Raw genomic sequence first — 21,436 nt, 5'->3', positions numbered from 1 at the left:
ATGTCGGCAGCACGTCCCCCTGGTTTACACAGGGAGATGTACTGCCGACCAATAATATTTTCGGCTGTATAAACGATACAATCAGCTGATGAACGAGCAGTCTCGATCGCCGCTCTTTAACACTGTCCATGTCTGGCCGGGTAAGAGGCCCCTAACTCGGGTCACACATTACACTGCAGGACGTTTTCTGGCTACTGAGCATTCCAAAGCTGTCCTGTCTGTGTGAACTGACCCTTACACTGAGTTTTTTTCAACAAATTTTATTTTAAATTCTGTTTGTTGTTGGAAAAGTACAACAGACAGTACATTCAGAAAGTACTGCGGAAGATGCATAAACCGTTTAGAATAAACCGTATATATATATATATATATATATATATATAAAAAACTTCCCTGCGCAAGAGTAGCATAGCACAACTGCCACTGATGCGGAGCACAAGATATGAGGTGCATAAAAATAAAAAGAGCAATAGAATACAGATCTTTTCACCGCATGCAGGTGGGTAATATCTACATAAAATGTCAATGGGTCAGGCGGGAAACATCAGGAAAACATAATACACACCAATTAAACAAGGTGTGATACATATCAGGTAGGAATTATATCTTGTGGTAGCACGAGAGTCGCTCACGCTAAAGGAGGCATGAGGAGACTAGCACCACCCTCCCCAGACACATGAACTTATGTTGGCTACCACAGTGTTTGAACACTAAATTTTCGTATGGAAGAACTGAGTGGTCTCCCATCCATTGGATGGCGATAGCTTTTCTGGCTAAAAACAGGGCCCCACGGAGGAAAATTCCTTCATTATGGCATCAGGAGTCCAGTTGTAACAGACCTAATAAACAGAGACCAGGTTCACATGGAGCCGGTCAGACCCATATCAAAGAGTAGATTTGTTACCTCTCTCCAAAAGTTTGCAATAGCCTGGCACAGTCAGATCATATGATCGAAATCCGCTCGAGCATGGTTGCATCTGATACATTTTGCTTCAGAGGCTCTGCCCATATATAATAGTCTAGTAGGTGTAATATAACAACTGAGTCATTTACAATTGTCATTCTGTTTCACAATTGTCATTCTGCTGTGAAACTAAAAGGTGCGATGCCATAGCGTCTCCCCAATCCTCCCTAGACAGAGGGGATCAGTTCCTTCAATCGGGTTTTGACTGTAAATTCAGCGTAATGACCCTCTGTGAAAGTAGGGAAGTATATAAGACTGATACTTTTTTTTACGTGGAAACCATGTCGGAATTGCTGCTGCAATCACCCCCCCCCCCTCCCCATGGATTACAATGGGAGGCAGAGGCGTTTTATTTTTGTCCTTTATTGCTGCAGTTTCCGCCCCTTCCGCATTCTCTCCAATAGCCGCAGCCAAAAAACAATGCGAAAAATACTTTCAAGCCGTTCAAAATCTGCTTCAACATTCCTGAAGGAATTCGGAGGCAGTTTTTTTTTTTTCTGCCTGCAAAAAAGCTCCGTGTGAAAAGGGCCTATGAGTAGCAGGACAGGAGGGTGGAGCAGAACACACAGTAAAATCAATGCGCACTGCTTGGACAGGCTGAAGTCTGGGAATCTGAAGACGAGCTGCATGCACATTCTCTTTGCAAATGTGCAGCTGAAGGGCGTAACCTGTGAGTGCCTTATTGAAACTACATGACACTAATAACTTGTCACCCATGCATTTTTGTCATGCATTGAAAACCTTTTTAATGGAAATGGCGGCACCCTTGCAAAGGTGTCATCTTTGCCACTGGGGCCCAAGCACCCATCTAAACAAGGTTGCCTTGTTGTGGCAGATGGGCCTTCACAATTTGACTAAAATGTGCACTCAAGAACCTCAAATTTAAAGGGATATTCCCATCCCGGGCAATTATCTTTAACCCCTTAAGGACATGGACAATTTTTCAAATCTGACGTGTCCCTTTGTGATAATAACTCTGGAATGCTGATTCAAGCGATTCTGAGATTGTTTTCTCGTGACACATTGGACTTTGTTACTGGCAAAATTTGCTCGATACATTCAGTATTTAATTGTGAAAAACACCAAAGTTTAGCGAAAAATTAGCATTTTTCTAAATTTTAAATGTATCTGCTTGTAAGACCGATAGTAATACTACACAAAATTGTTGCTAATTAACATCCCCCATATGTCTACTTTAGATTGGCATCGTTTTTTGAACATCCTTTTCTAGTTCATTACAAGGCTTAGAACTTTAGCAGCAATTTCTCATATTTTAAAGAAAATTTCAAAAGGCTATTTTTACAGGGGCCAGTTCAGTTGTGAAGTGACTTTTAGGGCCTTATATATTAGAAATCCCCGATAAGTCACCCCCATTTTAAAAACTTCACCCCTCAAAGTATTCAAAACCTCATTTAGAAAGTTTCTTAACCCATTAGACGTTTCACAGGGATTAAAGCAATGTAGAGGTGAAATTTACAAATTGTATATATATTTTTTTTGCAGAAATTCATTTTTAATCCATTTTTTTTTGTAACATAGACTTTACCAGAGAAATGCAACTCAATATTTATTGCCCAGATTCTGCAGTTTTTAGAAATATCCCATATGTGGCCCTAGCGTGCTTATAGACTGAAGCACCGGCCTCAGAAGTAAAGGAGCACCTAGAGGATTTTGGGGCCTCCTTTTTATTAGAAAATATTTTAGGCACCATGGCAGGTTTGAAAGGCTCTTGCGCTGCCAAAACAGTGTAAATCCCCCAAAAGTGACCCCATTTTGGAAACTACACCCCTTGAGGAAATTATCTAGGGGTATAGTGAGCAATTTGACCCCGCAGGTTTTTTGCAGAAATTATTGGAAGTAGGCCGTGAAAATTAAAATCGACATTCTTTCAAAGATAATGTAGGTTTAGCTCATTTTTTTCTAATTTCCACAAGGACTAAAGGAGAAAAAGCACCAACATTTGTAAAGCAATTTCTCTCGAGTAAAACAGTACCCCACATGTGGTCATAAACGGCTGTTTGGACACACGGCAGGGCTCAGAAGGGAAGGAGCGCTATTTGGCTTTTGGAGCTCAAATTTAGGAGGAATAGTTTGCGGCGGCCATGTCGCATTTGCAAAGCCCCTGAGGGACCAAAACAGTAAAAACGCCAAAAAAGTGACTCCATTTAGGAAACTACACCCCTTGAAGAATCCATCTAGGGGTGTAGTGAGCCTTTTGACCCCACAGGGGTTTCATAGATTGTATTAGAATTGGGCAGTGAAGATAAAAAAAAATCATTTTTTTCCAATAAAATTACAATTTGTCATTTTTTCAACAAATAAAGGAAAAAAAGAACCCCAAGATTTGTAAAGCAACTACTCCGGAGTACGGAAATACCCCGTATGTGGTCATAAACTGCTGTTTGGGCACATGGCAAGGATCAGAAGGGAAGGAACGGCATTTTGCTGGATTGGTTTCTTGACACCATGTCGCTTTTGCAAAGCCCCTAAGGTACCAGTACAGTGGAAACTTCCCAAAAGTGACTCCATTCACGAAACTACACCAATTGAAGAATTCATATAGGGGTGTAGTGAGCATTTTGACCCCACAGGTGTTTCATAGATTTTATTAAAATTGGGCAGTGGAAATAAAAAAACAATCCTTTTTCTTCAATAAGACGTAGTTTTAGCTCAAAGATGTTCATTTTCTCAACAAATAAAGGAAAAACAGAACCCCAACACTTGTAAAGCAATTTCTCCCGCGTACGGCAATACCCCATATGTGGTCATAAACGGCTGTTTGGGCACAGAGTAAGGCTCAGAAGTGAGGAAGCGCCATTTGGCTTTTGGAGCGTGGATTTTGCTTGGTAGTAGATTTGTTTGAATATTGCTGGTGTTTCTGTTTATAATGGGTGGGTACATGTAAGCTAGGTAGAGTACATCAGTGGCATAGTCAGGTGGTATAATGGGTAAATAATAAAATAATCCATAGATGAGTGTTACGCTGATCCTTTGTGCATAGGCCAGCGTCGCACTGATGTCCTTCCTTATGCCCCTTTTGGTCCACACTCCCCAGCAAAATTCCCCAAACTGCAAAGGTGCGAAGTGTTTTCCTGGTATAATACGGGCACCCTCACTTCCAGCAGATATGTTTGCGCCCTCCCCTTCCTGGTTCCCTAATTTTAGGGGCCTTGATAATTTGCCACTTGAAACAGAAGAAATGTTCCCCCTCGGACCTGCACAACTGCATATTTTTTCTTTCCTGACTTATTGGAGCCTTAACCCCTTAAGGACGCAGCCTAGTTTGGGCCTTAAGGCTCAGAGCCCATTTTTCAAATCTGACATATTTCACTTTATGTGGTAATAACGTCGGAATGCTTAAACCTATCCAAGCGATTCTGAGATTGTTTTCTCGTGACACTTTGGGCTTCATGTTCGTGGTAAAATTTGGTCGATATATTCAGTCTTTATTTGTGAAAAATTGCAAAATTTAGAGAAAATTTACAAAAAATAGCATTTTTCAGAATTTAAATGCATCTGCTTGAAAAACAGACGGTTATACCACCCAAAATAGTTACTAGTTCACATTTCCCATATGTCTACTTTTGATTGGCATCGTTTTTTGAACATTCTTTTATTTTTCTTGGACGTTACAAGGCTTAGAACATAAACAGCAATTTCTCATATTCTTAAGAAAATTTCAAAAGCCTTTTTTTGAAGGTGCCAGTTCAGTTCTGAAGTGGATTTGAGGGGACTATGTGTTAGAAACCCCCATAAAACACCCCATTTTAAAAACTAGACCCCTCAAAGTATTCAAAACAGCATATAGAAAGTTTTTTAACCCTTCAGGCATTTCACAGGAATTAAAGCAAAGTGGAAATTAAATTTGCAAATTTCATTTTTTCTGCTGAATTTCAATTTTATTCAATTTTTTTTTAGTAACAGAGAAGGTTTTACCAGAGAAACACTACTAAATATGTATTGTCCAGATTCTGCAGTTTTTAGAAATGTCCCACATGTGGCCCTACTGCGCTCGTGGACTAAAACACAAGCCCTAGAAGCAAAGAAGCACCTAGTGCATTTTGAGGCCTCTTTTTTATTAGAATATATTTTAGGCAGCATGCCAGGTTTGAAGAGGCGTTGAGGTATCAAAACAATGGAAACCCACCAGAAGTGACCCCATTTTGGAAATTACACCCCTCAAGGAATTCATTTATGGTTTTTGTTATCATTTTGACCGCACAGTTTTTTCACAGCACCTATTTGAATTGGCGCTGTGAAATGAAAAAAATGATATTTTTTCCAATAAAATGTCATTTTTGATCAAAATTTCTTATTTTCACAGGGAACAACATACCCCATTTTGTTGCCCAATTTGTCCTTAGTGCGGCAATACCCCATTTGTGGTGATAAACTGCCGTTTGGGCCCATGGGAGGGCTCAGACGGAAAGGAGCGCTATGTGTTTGTTGGAGTCCAGATTTTGCTGGATTGGTTTTCGGGTGCCATGTTGCATTTGCAGAGCCCCAGAGGTATCAAAGCAATGGAAACCCACCAGAAGTGACCCCATTTTGGAAACTACACCCCTCAAGGAATTCATTTATGGTTTTTGTTATCATTTTGACCGCACAGTTTTTTCACAGCACCTATTTGAATTGGGCTGTGAAATGAAAAAAATGATATTTTTTCCAATAAGATGTCATTTTGGATCAAAATTTCTTATTTTCACAAGGAACAACATACCCCATTTTGTTGCCCAATTTGTCCTTAGTGCGGCAATACCCCATTTGTGGTGATAAACTGCCCTTTGGGCCCATGGGAGGGCTCAGAAGGAAAGGACCACCATTTGGCCTACTGGAGCTTTTCTGGTGCTAAGTCATGTGTGCAGAAGCCCCTGAGGTACCAGTACAGTTGAAACCCCCGAGAAGTGACCCCATTTTAAAAACTACACCCCTTAAGACATTCATCTAGAGGTGTAGTGAGCATTTTGACCCCACAGGTACTGTGTAAAAGATAATGCGCAGCAGATGGTGCAGTGTGAGATTTGCAATTTTATATATGTATATGCCATTTCAGTGTCCAATATAGTGTGCCCAGCATGCGCCACCGGAGATATACACCCCTTAAATTGTAATGTGGGTTCTCCTGGGTACGACAATACCCTACATGTGGCTGTTATCAGCTGCCTGGGCATACGGCAGGGCTCAGAAGGGAAAGATGAGGGGGGTAAGCTGTGCGGAGTGCATCAGGGTAAATTGAAAATCAAGGGATGTATGATACATTTTAAAACAATCTTTTATACAGAGCCCTGGTTTTTCGGGACACGTGTCACATTGGTATATTGTGTTCTTCCTTATCCCCCTCTTATAGCAGACTCTGCACCTCTTTTGACTCTTTCCCTTTCCACCGGTTTGGGGACCTTCTCCTGGAAAGTGTTGCCCTGGTACGATGCGCCCCCCCCTTCCTGGTCCCTAAAGATTAGATCTTGAAATTCCAGGAAAGTTCCCCTCTGGCCTGCACATCGACGTAGCACATACGCATTGTACAAAGCCATCTGTATGATGTGCCCGGCCAGCTTCTTATACTACACCGCATGGCGCTGTAGGGCTTCAGGACTTGATTTGACAAGTCCATCCCTCCCATGTACCTATTGTAGTCCAGGATGCAGTCTGGTTTGGGGGTGGCCTTTCCTTCATATATCCTAAACCTGTAGGTATACCCTGATGCACTCTCGCACAGCTTATACATCTTCACGCCATACCATGCCCTCTTACCTGGCAGGTACTGGCGGAATTGAACCCTCCCTTTAAAATGTACCAGGGACTCATCAATAGAAATACACTTCTCGGGGGTGAATGCTTGGGAAAACCGGGCACTGGAACGGTCTAATAGGGGTCTCCGTTTATACAAACGGTCAAAACTGGGGTCATCTCGGAGTGGGCACGGCTCATTATCAGTATAATGTAAGAAGCGAAGTATTGCCTCATTTATTTATTTTTTTAGGTTCCAGTTCATTTCTGAAGTTGCTTTGAGGGGCCCATATATTAGAAACCCCTATCAAACACCCCATTTTAGAAACTAGACCCCTCAAAGTATTCACAACAGCATTTAGAAAGTTTATGAACCCTTTAGGTGTTTCACAGAAATTTAGAGCAAAGTAGAGGTGACATTTACTCTTTTTATACCATTTTTTTTATAACACAAAAGGATTTATCAGAGAAACGCAACTCAATACTTATTGCCCAGATTCTGCAGTTTAGAGAAATATCCCACATGTGGCCCTCGGGCGGTAATGGACTGAAGCGCCGGCCTCCGAACCAAAGGCGCACCTAGTGGATTTTGAGCCCTCTTTTTTATTAGGCACCATGTCCGGTTTGAAGAGGTCTTGTGGTGCCAAAACATTGGAAACCCCCCAAAAGTGACCCCAATTTGGAAACTAGACCCCTTGAGGAATCCATTGTAGTTTTCATGGGGTGCATGCGGCTTTTTGATCAGTTTTTATTCCATTTTTAGGTGGCGTGGTGACTAATAAACAGCAATTCTACTATTGTTTTTGTATACTTTTTTTTTTTACAGCGTTCACCGTGCGCTATAAATGATATATTAACTTTATTCTGCGGGGCGATACGATCACGGCGATACCAGATGTTTATAGTTTTTTTTTATGTCTTATGGCGTTTGCACAATAAAATACGTTTTGTAAACAATCATTCACTTTTTGTGTTACCTTATTCTAAGAGCCATAACGTTTTTATTTTTCAATCAATAAAGCCGTGCGAGGACTTATTTTTTGCGTAACGAACTGTATTTTCCATCAGTACCATTTTTAGGTACATGCGACTTTTTGATCTCTTTTTATTCCATTTTTTGGGAGGTGAAGTGACCAAACAATTGTGATTGTGGTACGGTTTATTAATATTTTTTGTTTACGGCGTTCACCGTGCGGGATAAATAACAAAATAATTTTGTAGTTCAGGCCGTTACGGACGCGGCGATACCAATTATGTATAGTTTATTTGTTTGTTTATATATTTTTATTAATAATAAAGGCCTGATAAGGGAAAAAGTGGGACTTTTACTTTTATTACTTTTAAAACTTTTATTTTCTTATTTTTACACATCTTTTTTTAACTTTTTTTTTACTTTATTACTTTGTCCCACTAGGGGACATGAGGGCAGGAGGCCCTGATCGCTATTCTAATACACTGCACTACATGCGTAGTGCAGTGTATTAGAACTGTCAGCTACTCACTGACAGCAAGCATAGTGGGTCCTGACGTTGTCAGGACCCACTAGGCTTCCGTCTATGGCATAGCCGGACGCCATTGTTTGGTGTCCGGTTGCCATAGTCACCATCGCCGGCCGCTATCGCGTAGCAGGCCGGCGATGGCAGCTTAACCCCTAAAAAGCCGCGATCTCTATAGAACGCGGCTTTTAAGGGGTTAATCAGCGGGGACACAGCGATCGGTCCCCGCTGTAGGAGCTGTGACAGCTGCTGAACAAGACAGCAGTGTCACAGCTCCTGTATGTGTCGGGAGGACGGCCGAAACGGCCGTTACTCCCGAGACGTACTATTACGGCATGGAGCGCGAACGATACAGCTGCCATGACGTAATAGTACGTCAAGGAGCGGGAAGGGGTTAAAGGAGTTGTCCAAGATTTAATGACTTTGTGTTAATGCTTGTAATTTATAAATGTACATACATTTGTAATATACTTACAATTTCCAAAGTGGCGCCGTTTCCAGATCCTGCCGTGGGGTACTTGAAGGGGTGACGTCACTCTGCACTGGCTCTGGCCGCTTTGTTGATCTTGAATACTTTTCCGAGTTTACGACACATCACTTTTGACGTGGTGTATATTTGCTTGTTCTGTTGTAACGCACATGCGCGGCCCCTGCTGTTATCTTGAACAGCAGGGACCGCGAGAACAGCAGTGACAGCACATGCGCGTTACGGGCTGTGAAGCAGAACAAGCCGAGATAAATGAAGTTCACTGTGCGGGATAAATAACACAATAATTTTATAGTTCATGTCGTTACGGTCGCAGCGATACCAAATATGTATGGTGTTATTATTTTTTTCAATAATAAATGACTTGATAAGGTAAAGGCGATTTGTGTTTTATGTTATTACTTGAAACTTTTATTGTATTTTTTACAACTTTTATCTTTTACTTTTTTTACACTTTTTTTTTTCTTCACTTTTCTTTAGTCCCACTAGGGGACTTGAAGCTCCAACTGTTTGTTTGATGTATTAGAACATCATTTCACTGTTTACATTTCTTGCTTGTTTTCCCTAGAATATATTTCGTTTCTTACTGGTTCAGATCTATAGGGATATAGAATGTTTTCAGGTAGCGATGTTGCTATATTTGATTCATAAATGATATCTGCGTGTGTTAATAGACAATGCAGATTATGATCATGTTGATTCCTAGTGCTATGGCACTTACACTGCCACTAACAACTCAGTAACTTGGTAATTAAACGAGGTATATACTCAAGATATGCCTATTGTTTCTCTGGTCCGGATATAGTTATGATGTCTAGTTTTTAAATTTTTATGTTATAGATAAGGTTTTTGTTGTTTTTTGATAATTTTTGATGTTTATTTTATTATAGTTCTACTATTATCCGGACTCGAGTTGAACCTCCAAACGTTAGCTTAATCCAAATATTATGTTTTATTCACCCATAGTGGACAGGCAAAATGTTTGTGTCACCCCATGAGAGCTATAACTTTTTCCCGGCAATGGAGTAGTAAGGCCAGGTTCACACGAAACCATCTGCTAAACAATTTATTTTTAATATTTCTATTACACTTGTAAACCTACCAAATAAATATATGATGCTCTTTTAACATGACCATGTAAATAAGGGGCCTGCAGATTTAGATTTTCTAAAGTGTACAATGCATAAGAGACATCATATGATGTCTAACGTGGGTCCAGTTTGCTAGCCGCCTAGCGACTGGTACGAGGTATCAGCCCTTGACAGGGCTTACTATCTGGTAGCTGAACTAGCAAATGTATGTTTGATAACACACAAACATAGCACAGCTATTTAGGACACGAATTAGAAAAGCCATTTAGGACTGGTGTGAAAAGACAGGTGTTCAGCTCCAAGTCTGGATGCTGTATACAGGGAACGTGTCCTGATTGCACGGACAAGGTAAAAACAAACATACCAACGGGGTAACTCAACCCCCGTTGATAATAGAGCCTATACAGGTTCAACTCGAGTCCGGATAATAGTAGAACTATAATAAAATAAACATCAAAAATTATCAAAAAACAACAAAAACCTTATCTATAACATAAAAATTTAAAAACTAGACATCATAACTATATCCGGACCAGAGAAACAATAGGCATATCTTGAGTATATACCTCGTTTAATTACCAAGTTACTGAGTTGTTAGTGGCAGTGTAAGTGCCATAGCACTAGGAATCAACATGATCATAATCTGCATTGTCTATTAACACACGCAGATATCATTTATGAATCAAATATAGCAACATCGCTACCTGAAAACATTCTATATCCCTATAGATCTGAACCAGTAAGAAACAAAATATATTCTAGGGAAAACAAGCAAGAAATGTAAACAGTGAAATGATGTTCTAATACATTGCACTACCTATGTAGTGCAATGTATTAGAACTGTCAGTTGTTCACTGACCGCAAGCCTCTCGGGCTCCGTCTCCGGACTGGGCCTAATCTGCTTCCGTAATGGCAGACAGGAAGCCATTGTTAGGCCTCCTGTTGCCATAGTAGCAGTCGCCAGCATTGCCATCGCATGGCAGGCTGCCGATTTGCTACATACCGCTAAGATGCAGCGATCGCATTGGATTGCTGCACTGAAGAGGTTAATGGCAGGAATCAAAGCTAGCTCTGGTACCTGCCGATACATCGGGGCGTCCGCTGATACATACAGCGGGCACCCACTGCTGATGACGCCGGCTCAGCTTCTGAGCCAGAAGCTGAGCCGTCGCCACCTTGCCGATGGTACCGGAAGCCTTTTAGGCTTACGATGCTGGCAGACCGGGAGGTAAGTATTAGGCCTCCGATCGCCTTTGCAGCCACCGGCAACCCATCGATCACGTTCGGTAAGTGAAATTAATCTTTTTTTTTTTTTTTTTTTAATCTAGATCTGTTCACTAAACATTCTTTGGAAGTTGTAATTTTTTTACTGTTTTATTTTTTTTGTCTTGTAGCTCGTGACCTCAAGTGTGAGTGCCTACAATCACACTTCGGTTACATTAGAATTTTTTGAAACAGTTGTAAGATATGAAAAATTCTTCACGGTTGAACCCATCCACATTCCTAATGTTCTGGTAAGGTATTCTCTACTTTATCTAAAAATCATACACAAGTCATTACCTTTTGAGAACACAACTAAAAGCAGGAATGATTTTTGCTCATCCCCCATACATACAAGCGATCCTCCATTGTTTCTTGGGTTTCATTTTTATGGTATTTACTGCACTGTAAAAATGACATGTTAACTTTATTCTTTTGGGTCAATGCCATTTCTAATGATACCAACTTTATATTGCTATATAATATAGCAAAGAGAGCGTGGTGCTCCAAACGTTAGCTTAATCCAAATATTATGTTTTATTCACCCATAGTGGACAGGCAAAATGTTTGTGTCACCCCATAAGAGCTATAACTTTTTCCCGGCAATGGAGTAGTAAGGCCAGGTTCACACGAAACCATCTGCTAAACAATTTATTTTTAATATTTCTATTACACTTGTAAACCTACCAAATAAATATATGATGCTCTTTTAACATGACCATGTAAATAAGTACCGTATATACTAGACATATAACAGATCTGTTAACATCGGTGATTATTTTTAGATAGTACCATGGTTTTTTTGGGGTTTTTTCACTCAACAGTGAAAACAAATTGAAAAACATGTTTAAAAATGTATGAAGAATTTGAATATGACCATATGGTAGATCCTCACATTAAGGGTGCAGGCACACATGGCGTATTTGTCTCTTCTTTCCGCAGCGTATTTTTACAATGTAATACTGTGGGAAAAATCTTCCGCGATGCAAGAAATTGAGAAGACTATGTTGCGGAATTGCAGCATCTTATTCCTATAGGATTACATTGTAAAGTTTTTAGCATCGTATTATTACTCTGCAGAAATACAAGACAAATATGCCACGTGTGACTGCACAGTAATTGTTTGTAACGTAATTAGTTTAATTTCAGTGGTTAAAGGGGTTGTCCAGTCCCTAAAAATTGATGGCCTAACCTCGGGATAGGCCATCAATCGTTGATGGGTCGGAGTCCGACTCCTGGGACCCCCGCCGATCAGTTGTTTTGAATGCCATGCAGCACTCGTACAAGCGCTGCTTCCCCTTCATTTCTTCTACTTGCTCACTGTGAATGTTCACACTGCGTTTTTTTCAGGGGGAAAAAATCTGCCTCAAAATTACTTCAGGAATTTTGAGGCAGATTTTGACCTGCCTGCACTCTCTTTGCCACGTTATTCGTGGTGTTCTTCCACGGTCAAAAAACGCAACGAAAACTGCTTTCTCTGCCTCCCATTGTCAATGGGAGGTCAGAGATGGAAACTGCTGAAAAAAGGGCATGACTATCAATGGGAGGCGGTTTCTGTGTCAAACGTGCCAAAAAACTCTGGAATCTTAGGCCCTGTCCAAACGTTTACTATTGAATATTAAATTCTTACAAAAAGTTTGAGGGATGCTAATTGTTGTAATGATTTTTATATACCGTTATAAATTTCAGATGGCTTTTTTGGATCACAGGGGCCTGCGGCATTCTAGTCCTAAAGTTCGTAGTAGAACAGCTTATCTTTTTTCAAGATTTGTGAAGTCTCTTCAGTAAGTATTTCTTATGTTCCTATCAGTTTTTCTCTGTGTATTGACTTGCTGCTCATTTCATGATACTTGAGCAATATAATTCAATGCAAGAGGCCATCAAAATCTATGTGGTGTGTTTGACTTTATCATTTAAAAAGTAGAATAGGCCATCCACCTAAAATCCTGGAAAACCCATTGAAATCGCAGACTATAATTACGACTAATTAGTGCCTTATTGTGGGGATACATGTATTTTAAAGGGGTATTTCAGCATTCCCTAGAATGTCATCGATGTGCATATAGTATACGTTTTAATATTTGAAAATGTTGACGTTTTTGTTTTTTTATGAGCATTAAAAACTGGGCACTAATGCCAATAAAGTTCTGAACACTGGCTCAGGCTATTGATCTGTGCTGCCAACGCCTAAGTGTCTAGAGCATATCGGCTTAATATTGTTGTAGAAGAACAACACTGTCATGGCGGTAGCAAATATTGTTATGGTCTTATAGCCACTAATAAAACTTCCCTACGTGTGACTGCGCCCCTATATTCTCATCGGAGCGTCCTCAGTGGTACAATTGTTGATACATTCCAACTGCCGGGTAACAAATACAGCAGAAATGTGCTGACCAGCAGTTAGAATTTATCAACAATTGTACCCCTTAGACTATAGGTGCACAGAAACAAGTACACCCCAGAAGAGGACATCAATGCACAAGCACGGGATTTTGTGTGCTGGGGGAAGACGAGGAGCTGTCAATCAAAAGTAAGGAGGCAGGGTAAACTCGGAATGACTTGAGGATTGAAGATTTGACTCTTTTTCAAACGCAAATTTGACTATTTTCAAATGAAGATCTGACTCTTTTATGCTCATTAGCAAGCGGTGTGGGAACACTAAAAAGCTGAATACTAAAGCTACAGAGCCGACTAAGAAGACAATTATAGGTTATATAGAAATGATTTTTCACCCACTACCACCTGGTATTGCTGCTTTAATAGGTGAAATGCTAGTGACAGGTTCCCTTTAAATGAATAGTACAAGCAAGGATAATAAACTTTGTAATATTTTATTACAGGAAAATGCATCTTTCGCCACTTATGATGCGGCTTTCCTCCCACCCCCCTCCCATCTAATTTTTTTACGCAATTTGAATTTACTGCTAAATCCGTTTCCTTAAGACAAGACAGACTATCTGCTCACTGAAGGATCCGGTTACAGCTGCCCTTAGCGGCTAGTCTCCTGCTTCCTCCCCATAGACTTCTAAATCTCCTATACACACACCATACAGAGAAGATCAATTCTTTAGCAATAAGGAGCAGTGTAGCTGTGAATCCAGCACTTGGGTGAGATCTAACCATTAGGCCCGGTTCCCACCGGTCGGATACGCTGCGTAAAAATAACTCAGCGTGTCCGACCTGGAACCCGCAGTACATGCTCTCCGAAAAATCGCTCATACTTACTCCCTCCATCTTCTCTACGCGTAGTCTGGCCTTCTACAATGACGTTGCAGGCTATGTGACGCTGCAGCCTGTGATTGGCTGCAACGGTCACATGGAATGAGACGTCCTCCAGGAGGCCGGACTGCGGGAAAGAGGAGGGCGTTCTGAGTAAGTGATTTTTTTGTTTTCCAGAGTTGTGATTTTTGCAACGTAATTGCTGCAATTATGCCGCAAGAGTCGCAACAGAAAATCAACAAAAACACAGCATAAATAGACATGCTGCGTAATTAAACTCCGCACCGCAGGTACATTTATTATCGTTTACGCTGTGGGGTTTTTTCCCCGCAGCGTGGGCATGAGATTTTCTAAATCTCATCCACTTTGCTGCTACTGTAAATGCTGCAGAACTTTTGCACACAATTCCACACACAATTCTCCGTTTACGCTACGTGGGAACCCGGGTTTACTGGGAAACAGTGAGTGAGTCTGCTTCACTCTTTGTCTCTCTCCGCTCTCTCTTTGTCTCTCTCCGCTCTCACCTCACCTCTCCACAGACTTATATAGGCACCTCTAACCTGATCTCTGTGGAGCTTATTGAATCCTTGAAATATGCCTCGTTGAATCAGATTCTTTTGGTGAATAGGAAGCTATCCTCCGGTTAGCAGGGCGATCAGTGTAGACTCTACTGCACTGTTGAGTACCCATCTCAATGAAGAAAAATGCGGACAAGCAACACCCAGTTTCCATCCTGCCCCCCACCAGTTCTCCCCCCTCACAGGAGAAGGGGTAACGTTGCTGGAATCCAAAGAGGTGGTGTCTATAGGAGGTAAGTATAACCTTCTAGTTACGTTTGCCTCCCAGCCCCTCTTTAAAAAGGCAGACCACTGTTTGCAGGTGCTCCCCGGGCCCATCACCTCAACAACTCATACCACCAACCTCCCACACTGCTTCACCAAGAGCTTTTCTTCCCCAGGAAAAACTTTGCAGGGACACTCCTCCAATCTCCCTTTGTTTTTGAACGTCCATTCTGGGAACTATGGTAGCCTCGATAAAGGCAGTCACATTTGTCCAGTTTAACAATCCTCTTCTCCCGAGGGTGATTCTCACTCAATAGAAGCGCTATCTGGATTTGTTAGATCGGCTGATCCTCCTTCCCTTGCGGTCTGATGCTCCCTACACTGTTGGCTCTCCACCCGAGCCATTTTCTACGGCCGCATCTTTATGCCTCTCCACCGATTTTGGTTCTTTACACTGCAAGTCCCCGGTGTTGGAGAGGAGCCTTCTGGAATCTCATGGTACAGGGCCTCTGGTCCCGGGAGGAATCTGCCCTTCCCATCAATTTTCTGGAGTGGAGGACGACCTGCTTGTGCCTGCAACATTCGAATACTCTTCTGAACAGACAACGCCACAACTGTAGCATATATCAACCACAAGGTGGGGACCAGCAGTCCAGGAGCTATGGAAGCAGCAGCCAGGTTCCTAACTTGGGCAGAGTCCTGTTCCAACTTTCCCCACAGTACACATCCCTGGTGTCAAACTTGGTCACCAAGCACCTCATTTGTGAGCGAGTCAGTCCAAGGGAGTGGTCTCTCCATATGGAGAGATTCCACTAAATCTGTTCAGAAGAGGACATCCCGGTTGTGGACCTGATGGCGATCAGGTTCAAAAGGCACATGTTGCAGACTTGGGATACCGAGGCTTACACGGTGGATGCTCTGGTTACCCCTAGGGGCCCCACAAACGGGTCAAAGCAAAAGAGGTGCCAACAATCCTGGCAGCTCCAGACTGTCCTGCACTAGCGTGATGTGCCTACTGACACCAGACTCTCCGAAACTATTTGCTCTTCCACCAGAATTTGGCCGCCAATTTTAATGGCGTGGCTGTTGAAGCCAGTGTTTTGAGGAATTGTGTTTTTCCCGAGTGGCTCATTCAGACCATGCTGAAGGCCAGTACCTATATTTAGCTCGGATGTACCACCAAACCTAAAAAGTCCATTTCAAATGCTGTGAGGCAGAAAGTTTTCATCCACAGCGCTTCTCCTTATATAAGGTGTTGTCCTTCTCTTTTAAGGAGGTCTGGAACTTGTACTAGCCCTCAGTTCTCTTAAGGGACTGGTCTCTGCCCTCCGTCCTTTTCCATCACCTACTGGTCTCCGAGTCTGACATCTGCATGTTTTTACAGGGTGTAGCTCATGCGGTGCCTCCATAGCGACATCTCACACCTCTGTGGATCCTGAACCTTGTCCTAGATGCTTTACAGTCTGCTCCTTTTGAACCTCTGAGGCAGATCTCTCTCCGCCTACTAACTTGGAAGGTGGTCTTTCTTTTTGCGATAACAATCTAGAGTCACTTAACTTGCAGCAATGTCTTTCTGCTATGCTTTCCTGATCCTCCACCAGGAAAAGGTGGTGCTTCACCCGGTTTTCTATTTTTTGACCAAGGTAGTTTCCTATTTCCATCTCAACGAAAATGTCATCTTGCCCTCTTTCTGTGTCTCCATCTCATCCTAGGGAATGTACCCTCCACACCCTTGATGTTCTTCATGGAGTCACACCTTTATTCCCTTTGGGATTGTCAAAGGTGTCTGTGTACCCCATGACACAAGCGAGAAAAAGGAGCTTTGATTACTCAGCGTAAAATCCTTTTTCATCAAGTTCCGGTCTGTGAAGTGAGGTATTTTTTCACTGCTTCTCCTCCTTGAGTGCAAACTGGTTTAGCTCGGTGCCTGCAGGAGGGTATAGCCTGGTAGCAGGAGCTAGCTCTTTAGTGCTTAGTGGCAGCAGCCTATACCCAAGTTGTCTGTGTGCCCCAATAAACTTGACAAGAAAAGGATTTTATGGTATTAAAAAAAATCCACACTTTTTTTTTTTTTTTAATCCACAGTGGAATTCTTGTTCTGGTGGTTTTATTTGAACCAGGTGGCAGTTTAGTTCCTTCACACTTTCAGAAATGTGACCTAATGGCATGAATGTGTGAGGGTGAGTTCACACAAAGCGGCCCAGATGTGGCCGAAAACCATGATGAAATCGCACGGACATTAAGAGGGTTTTTTTTTTTTTTTGTCGCACTGTAACTGCTACTTGTGAACCTGCCCTATCTTTCATCTGAACGTTATTAAAATTTCTATAACTTTATAAACTGGAATATTGTAAAATGTCAAGAGCGGGAGTTTTTATTTTATCTTGACAAAGTTGTTTGAAATGAACTGCAGTCATGTTTGACATTTTGCTTAGCTCGCACTTCCGTTTTGGCTGTTGTGCCATTGTAGTCAATGTGAATTTATAAAATACCGTTCACGCACTGCTGTCAATTTTGTTACTTTGCTCTTTCTACGGTATTTTTTTAATTTTTATTTTTTTTAACTTGAATTTACTTTTAACGCCATTCAGTCTCTAGTTTCAGTTTTTTTATTAACATTTTTTTCTATCCTCTAGTAAACACATGAATGCCTTTGTGGAAGATATACTCAGTAGGATTCAAGATCTCCTCGACCTCTCGCCACCAGTGAGTTGCTGTGTAGCTGTATTTAGATGTGTGTGTATATATGGTGTTTGCTCCAGCCTGTGATGTTGCATGCCAATAATATCATTTGCTCTTAAAGAAGCAATCCCATGAAAATTATTATTCCTTTGCCCATTATTAATGGGCATCTTGTACGTGAGCTTTTTTTATTTTCTCGTTGATTATTTCTCCAAACATATCCTCAATTTGGGTCCCCTGTGCAGTCACGTGATCGCTGGTCTGTCAACGTTGAATGTGAGTCTCATAGATTTACATAAAGAAACTGACTTCTGGTCCACACACAAGGCGCTGTGTGAATCAGTAAGTCAGATTCGCGATGACTTGACCACACAGGGGACACTAACACAGGCTGTGTTTAGAGAAATAATCGCTCTGTGAGAAAATAAAAAACACATATATGAGAAGAAAAAGTAACCATTATGGTAGCATTAATTTAAAGGGGGTTTCAAGGTAAAAGTGTCTTTAAAATAGAACGCATTGATTGGTGGGGATTTGACTGTTAAGAGAGCCATTAGCTTTAATTTATTTCAACCGAGAGTTTGGTCTGCTTTCCACTAGCAGCTGGGGCAAAGGCAACCAAATCTCTGGGTCATTGGGGATCCCAACAACCAGAAGCTCCTCCAATCAGTGTTCTGACCAGGTCAGATATTTTTATAGTAAAACCGTTGTTTAAGTCATGCTAAATACCTTTTATAGTAAAGGAACTAAATAATGTAAAATATCCCTGCAACAAAACTCTAATTTACTTTTGCCATTGTCTTCTTATGACCTGTTTCTAGCAGCTGTGTCTTAGCTTACACTTCTGATAAAAGGGGGTTGCATTGTGTATTTCTGTTCTTGATATTTCCTTTTATGCGTTTCTAGAGTGCTGCAAAAAGGAATATTCACAGTGAGTTTAAAAGAGGTCTTACATAAGGACCTATAGTGTACATATATACTTATATTAGGCCATGTAGCGTACATGAAAGAAGACTTTTTTTTGTTTTTTGTTCCTCATGTAATTTTTTTTTTTATCTATTCTTCTTTTTTTAGGAAAATGGCTTCCAGACGTTGCTGAGCAGTGATGATAAGCTCTTTATATATGAGACTGCAGGTGTACTCATAGTAAATAGTGATTATCCTGCTGAGCGAAAAAGTATTCTCATGAGGAATCTTCTTAATCCTTTAATGGAAAAGTTCAAAATTCTTCTGGAAAAGCTAGTAGTAGATCGAGATGAGGAAAGACAGACTGTTCTGGCAGATTGCCTTAATCATGCTGTAGGATTTGCCAGGTATGTACCACTAGCAGGTATTTTGTCTGGGGTCTCAATTGATGTCCCATGTTGCTTATAACTGATATAGATTACAACCATTTTCCATGGAAACAGTGGATTTGTCATATTTTTATGCTGCCCTGCCTGGCAGCATAAAGAAGTTAGACACACTACCTAATAAGCGACAGACCGCTGAATACAAATTGCCATAGTTAACTCCTTAATGACCGCCCGCAGTTTTTTGATGGCAGGTGGTGCAGGTCCTTCCTCTACAGCGACGTCTTTTGGCATAGCTGTAGAAGAGGCTGATGAGCGTTCCTGTGTATCTTACAGCTCCTGAACATAGAGCAGCCTCCTAAACACAGCTGGGATTGGAAAACCTTCTGACCCCAGATGTTTAACCCTTGGATCGCCGTAGTCCATGAAACCAGACAACGTATTTTGAAGTCCGGGGAATCCCTCTGCAGTCAGCCCTGGGGACCTACAAAGGACCCCAGGACTGTCTTTTCAGTATGCCTGCTGTTAGGGCAGCACATAGTGTGCCCTAACAGCAGCCTGTGTCATAGTAACACAGTGTAATGTATTAGCATACAAGAGTATGTTAATACATTTTAAAGTAAAAAATAAAGTTGCAATTAAAGTTATTCCATAATAGGATTAAAACAAAAATGTGACAATAAATAAACTTAGTCATTATTTTGCATATTATATATTTTATTTCCCATACATTACATAAAAACCAAAAACCCACACATATTTGGTATCTACACGACATGCAATACCTATATGTAGACACATCCGTATATTCACAAAAATAACGCGCAGAGTTTGTACCATACACAGAAGTGGTAATATGACTGGTCTCCTAGACAGACCACTGGTGACTGAGATTTTTGAGAAAGTGGTGAGAAATGTTCTCTTGAGACATACACGGAAGATTCTTCAATTTCTCACAGCTTTGACTGCAATATGATACAAGATAGGGGTTTTTGTGTATTTTTTACATTTTAGCGTTCCTTTTTAACCCCTTCCCGCTCCTGGACGTACTATTAGGTCATGGTAACTGTATCGCTCGCGCTCCATGACCTAATAGTACGTCACGGGAGTAACTGTCATTTCGGCCGTCTTCCCGACACATGCAGTAGCTGTAACAGCTGCTGTCTCGTACAGCAGTTGCCGCAGCTCCTACAGCGGAGACCGATCGCAGTGTCCCCGCTGATTAACCCCCTTAAAAGCCGCGTTCAATAGCGGTCGCGGCTTTTTAGGGGTTAAACCATCGACGGCCCGCTACACGATAGCGGCTATGGCAACCGGACGCATAACAATGGCGTCCGGCTATGCCATCGACGGAAGCCTAGTGGGTCCTGACAAAGTCAGGACCCACTATGCTTGCTGTCAGTGAGTAGCTGACAGCTCTAATACACTGCACTACGCATGTAGTGCAGTGTGTTAGAATTTCGATCAGGGCCTCCTGCCCTCAAGTCCCCTAATGGGACAAAGTAAAAAAGGAAAAAAAAAGTCTCAAAATTGTGTAAAAATAATAAAATAAAATAAAAGTTTTAAAAGGAAAAATCCCCCTTTTTCCCTCATCAGTCCTTTATTATTAATAAAAATACATAAATCAACAAATAAACTATACATAACGTAACAGCCTGAACTACAAAATTATTTCGTTATTTATCCCGCACGGTGAACGCCATACAAGAAAATAACAATAAACTATACCAGAATTGTAAAAAATTTTTTGTCACTTCACTTCCCAAAAAATGGAATAAAAAGAAAACAAAAAGTCACATGTACCTAAAAATGGTACTGATCGAAACTACAGTTCGTTACGCAACAAACCAGTCCTCGCACGGCTTTCTTGATGGAAAAATAGAAAAGGTCTGGCTCTTAGAATAACTCAACATGACCTGTATTGATGTGAAGTTTGTTGAATAAACTTGAACTGATTAAAAAAAAAAAGAATAACGCAACACAAAAAGAAAACTATTTTGTACAAAAAGTATTTTATTGTGAAAAAGACATAAAAAAACTATAAACATCTGGTATCGCCGTAATCGTATCGCCCCGCAGATTAAAGTGAATGTCATTTATAGTGAACGCTGTAAAAAAAAATAGAATAAAAAAAACAATAGTAGAATTGCTGTTTTTTAGTCATCACGCCAATTAAAAATAGAATAAAAACTGATCAAAAAGTCGCATGCACCCCATGAAAACTGCAATGAATTCCTCAAGGGGTCTAGTTTCCAAAATAGGGTCACTTTTTGGGGGGTTTCCACTGTCTTGGCACCACAAGACCTCTTCAAACCGGACATGGTGCCTAATGAAAAGGAGGTCTCATAATCCACTAGGTGCTCCTTTGCTTCGGAGGCCGATTCTTCAATCCATTACCACACTAGGGCCACATGTGGGATGTTTCTCAAAACTGCA

At 41.2% G+C, this 21,436-nt stretch overlaps 1 protein-coding gene across 3 annotated transcripts in view; it reads left to right on the top strand.

Annotated features, from left to right (window-relative positions):
• The window catches only part of XPOT (exportin for tRNA), a 73,973-nt gene that overhangs the window by 21,222 nt on the left and 31,315 nt on the right, over positions 1 to 21,436 (top strand). For all 3 annotated transcript variants that reach the window (XM_075856880.1, XM_075856881.1, XM_075856878.1), the window contains exons 14-17: positions 11,160 to 11,279; positions 12,715 to 12,809; positions 17,663 to 17,732; positions 18,783 to 19,021. In XM_075856880.1, coding sequence (XP_075712995.1) covers positions 11,160 to 11,279; positions 12,715 to 12,809; positions 17,663 to 17,732; positions 18,783 to 19,021 — 524 coding nt within the window. The remainder of the gene's footprint in view (positions 1 to 11,159; positions 11,280 to 12,714; positions 12,810 to 17,662; positions 17,733 to 18,782; positions 19,022 to 21,436) is intronic.

The sequence above is a fragment of the Rhinoderma darwinii genome, chromosome 3 (genome assembly GCF_050947455.1).
Source record: "Rhinoderma darwinii isolate aRhiDar2 chromosome 3, aRhiDar2.hap1, whole genome shotgun sequence".
NCBI classification, from domain to species: Eukaryota; Metazoa; Chordata; class Amphibia; order Anura; family Rhinodermatidae; genus Rhinoderma; species Rhinoderma darwinii.
Note: the sequence above shows the minus strand (reverse complement) of the source record. Positions and strands in the feature narration are given on the sequence as shown.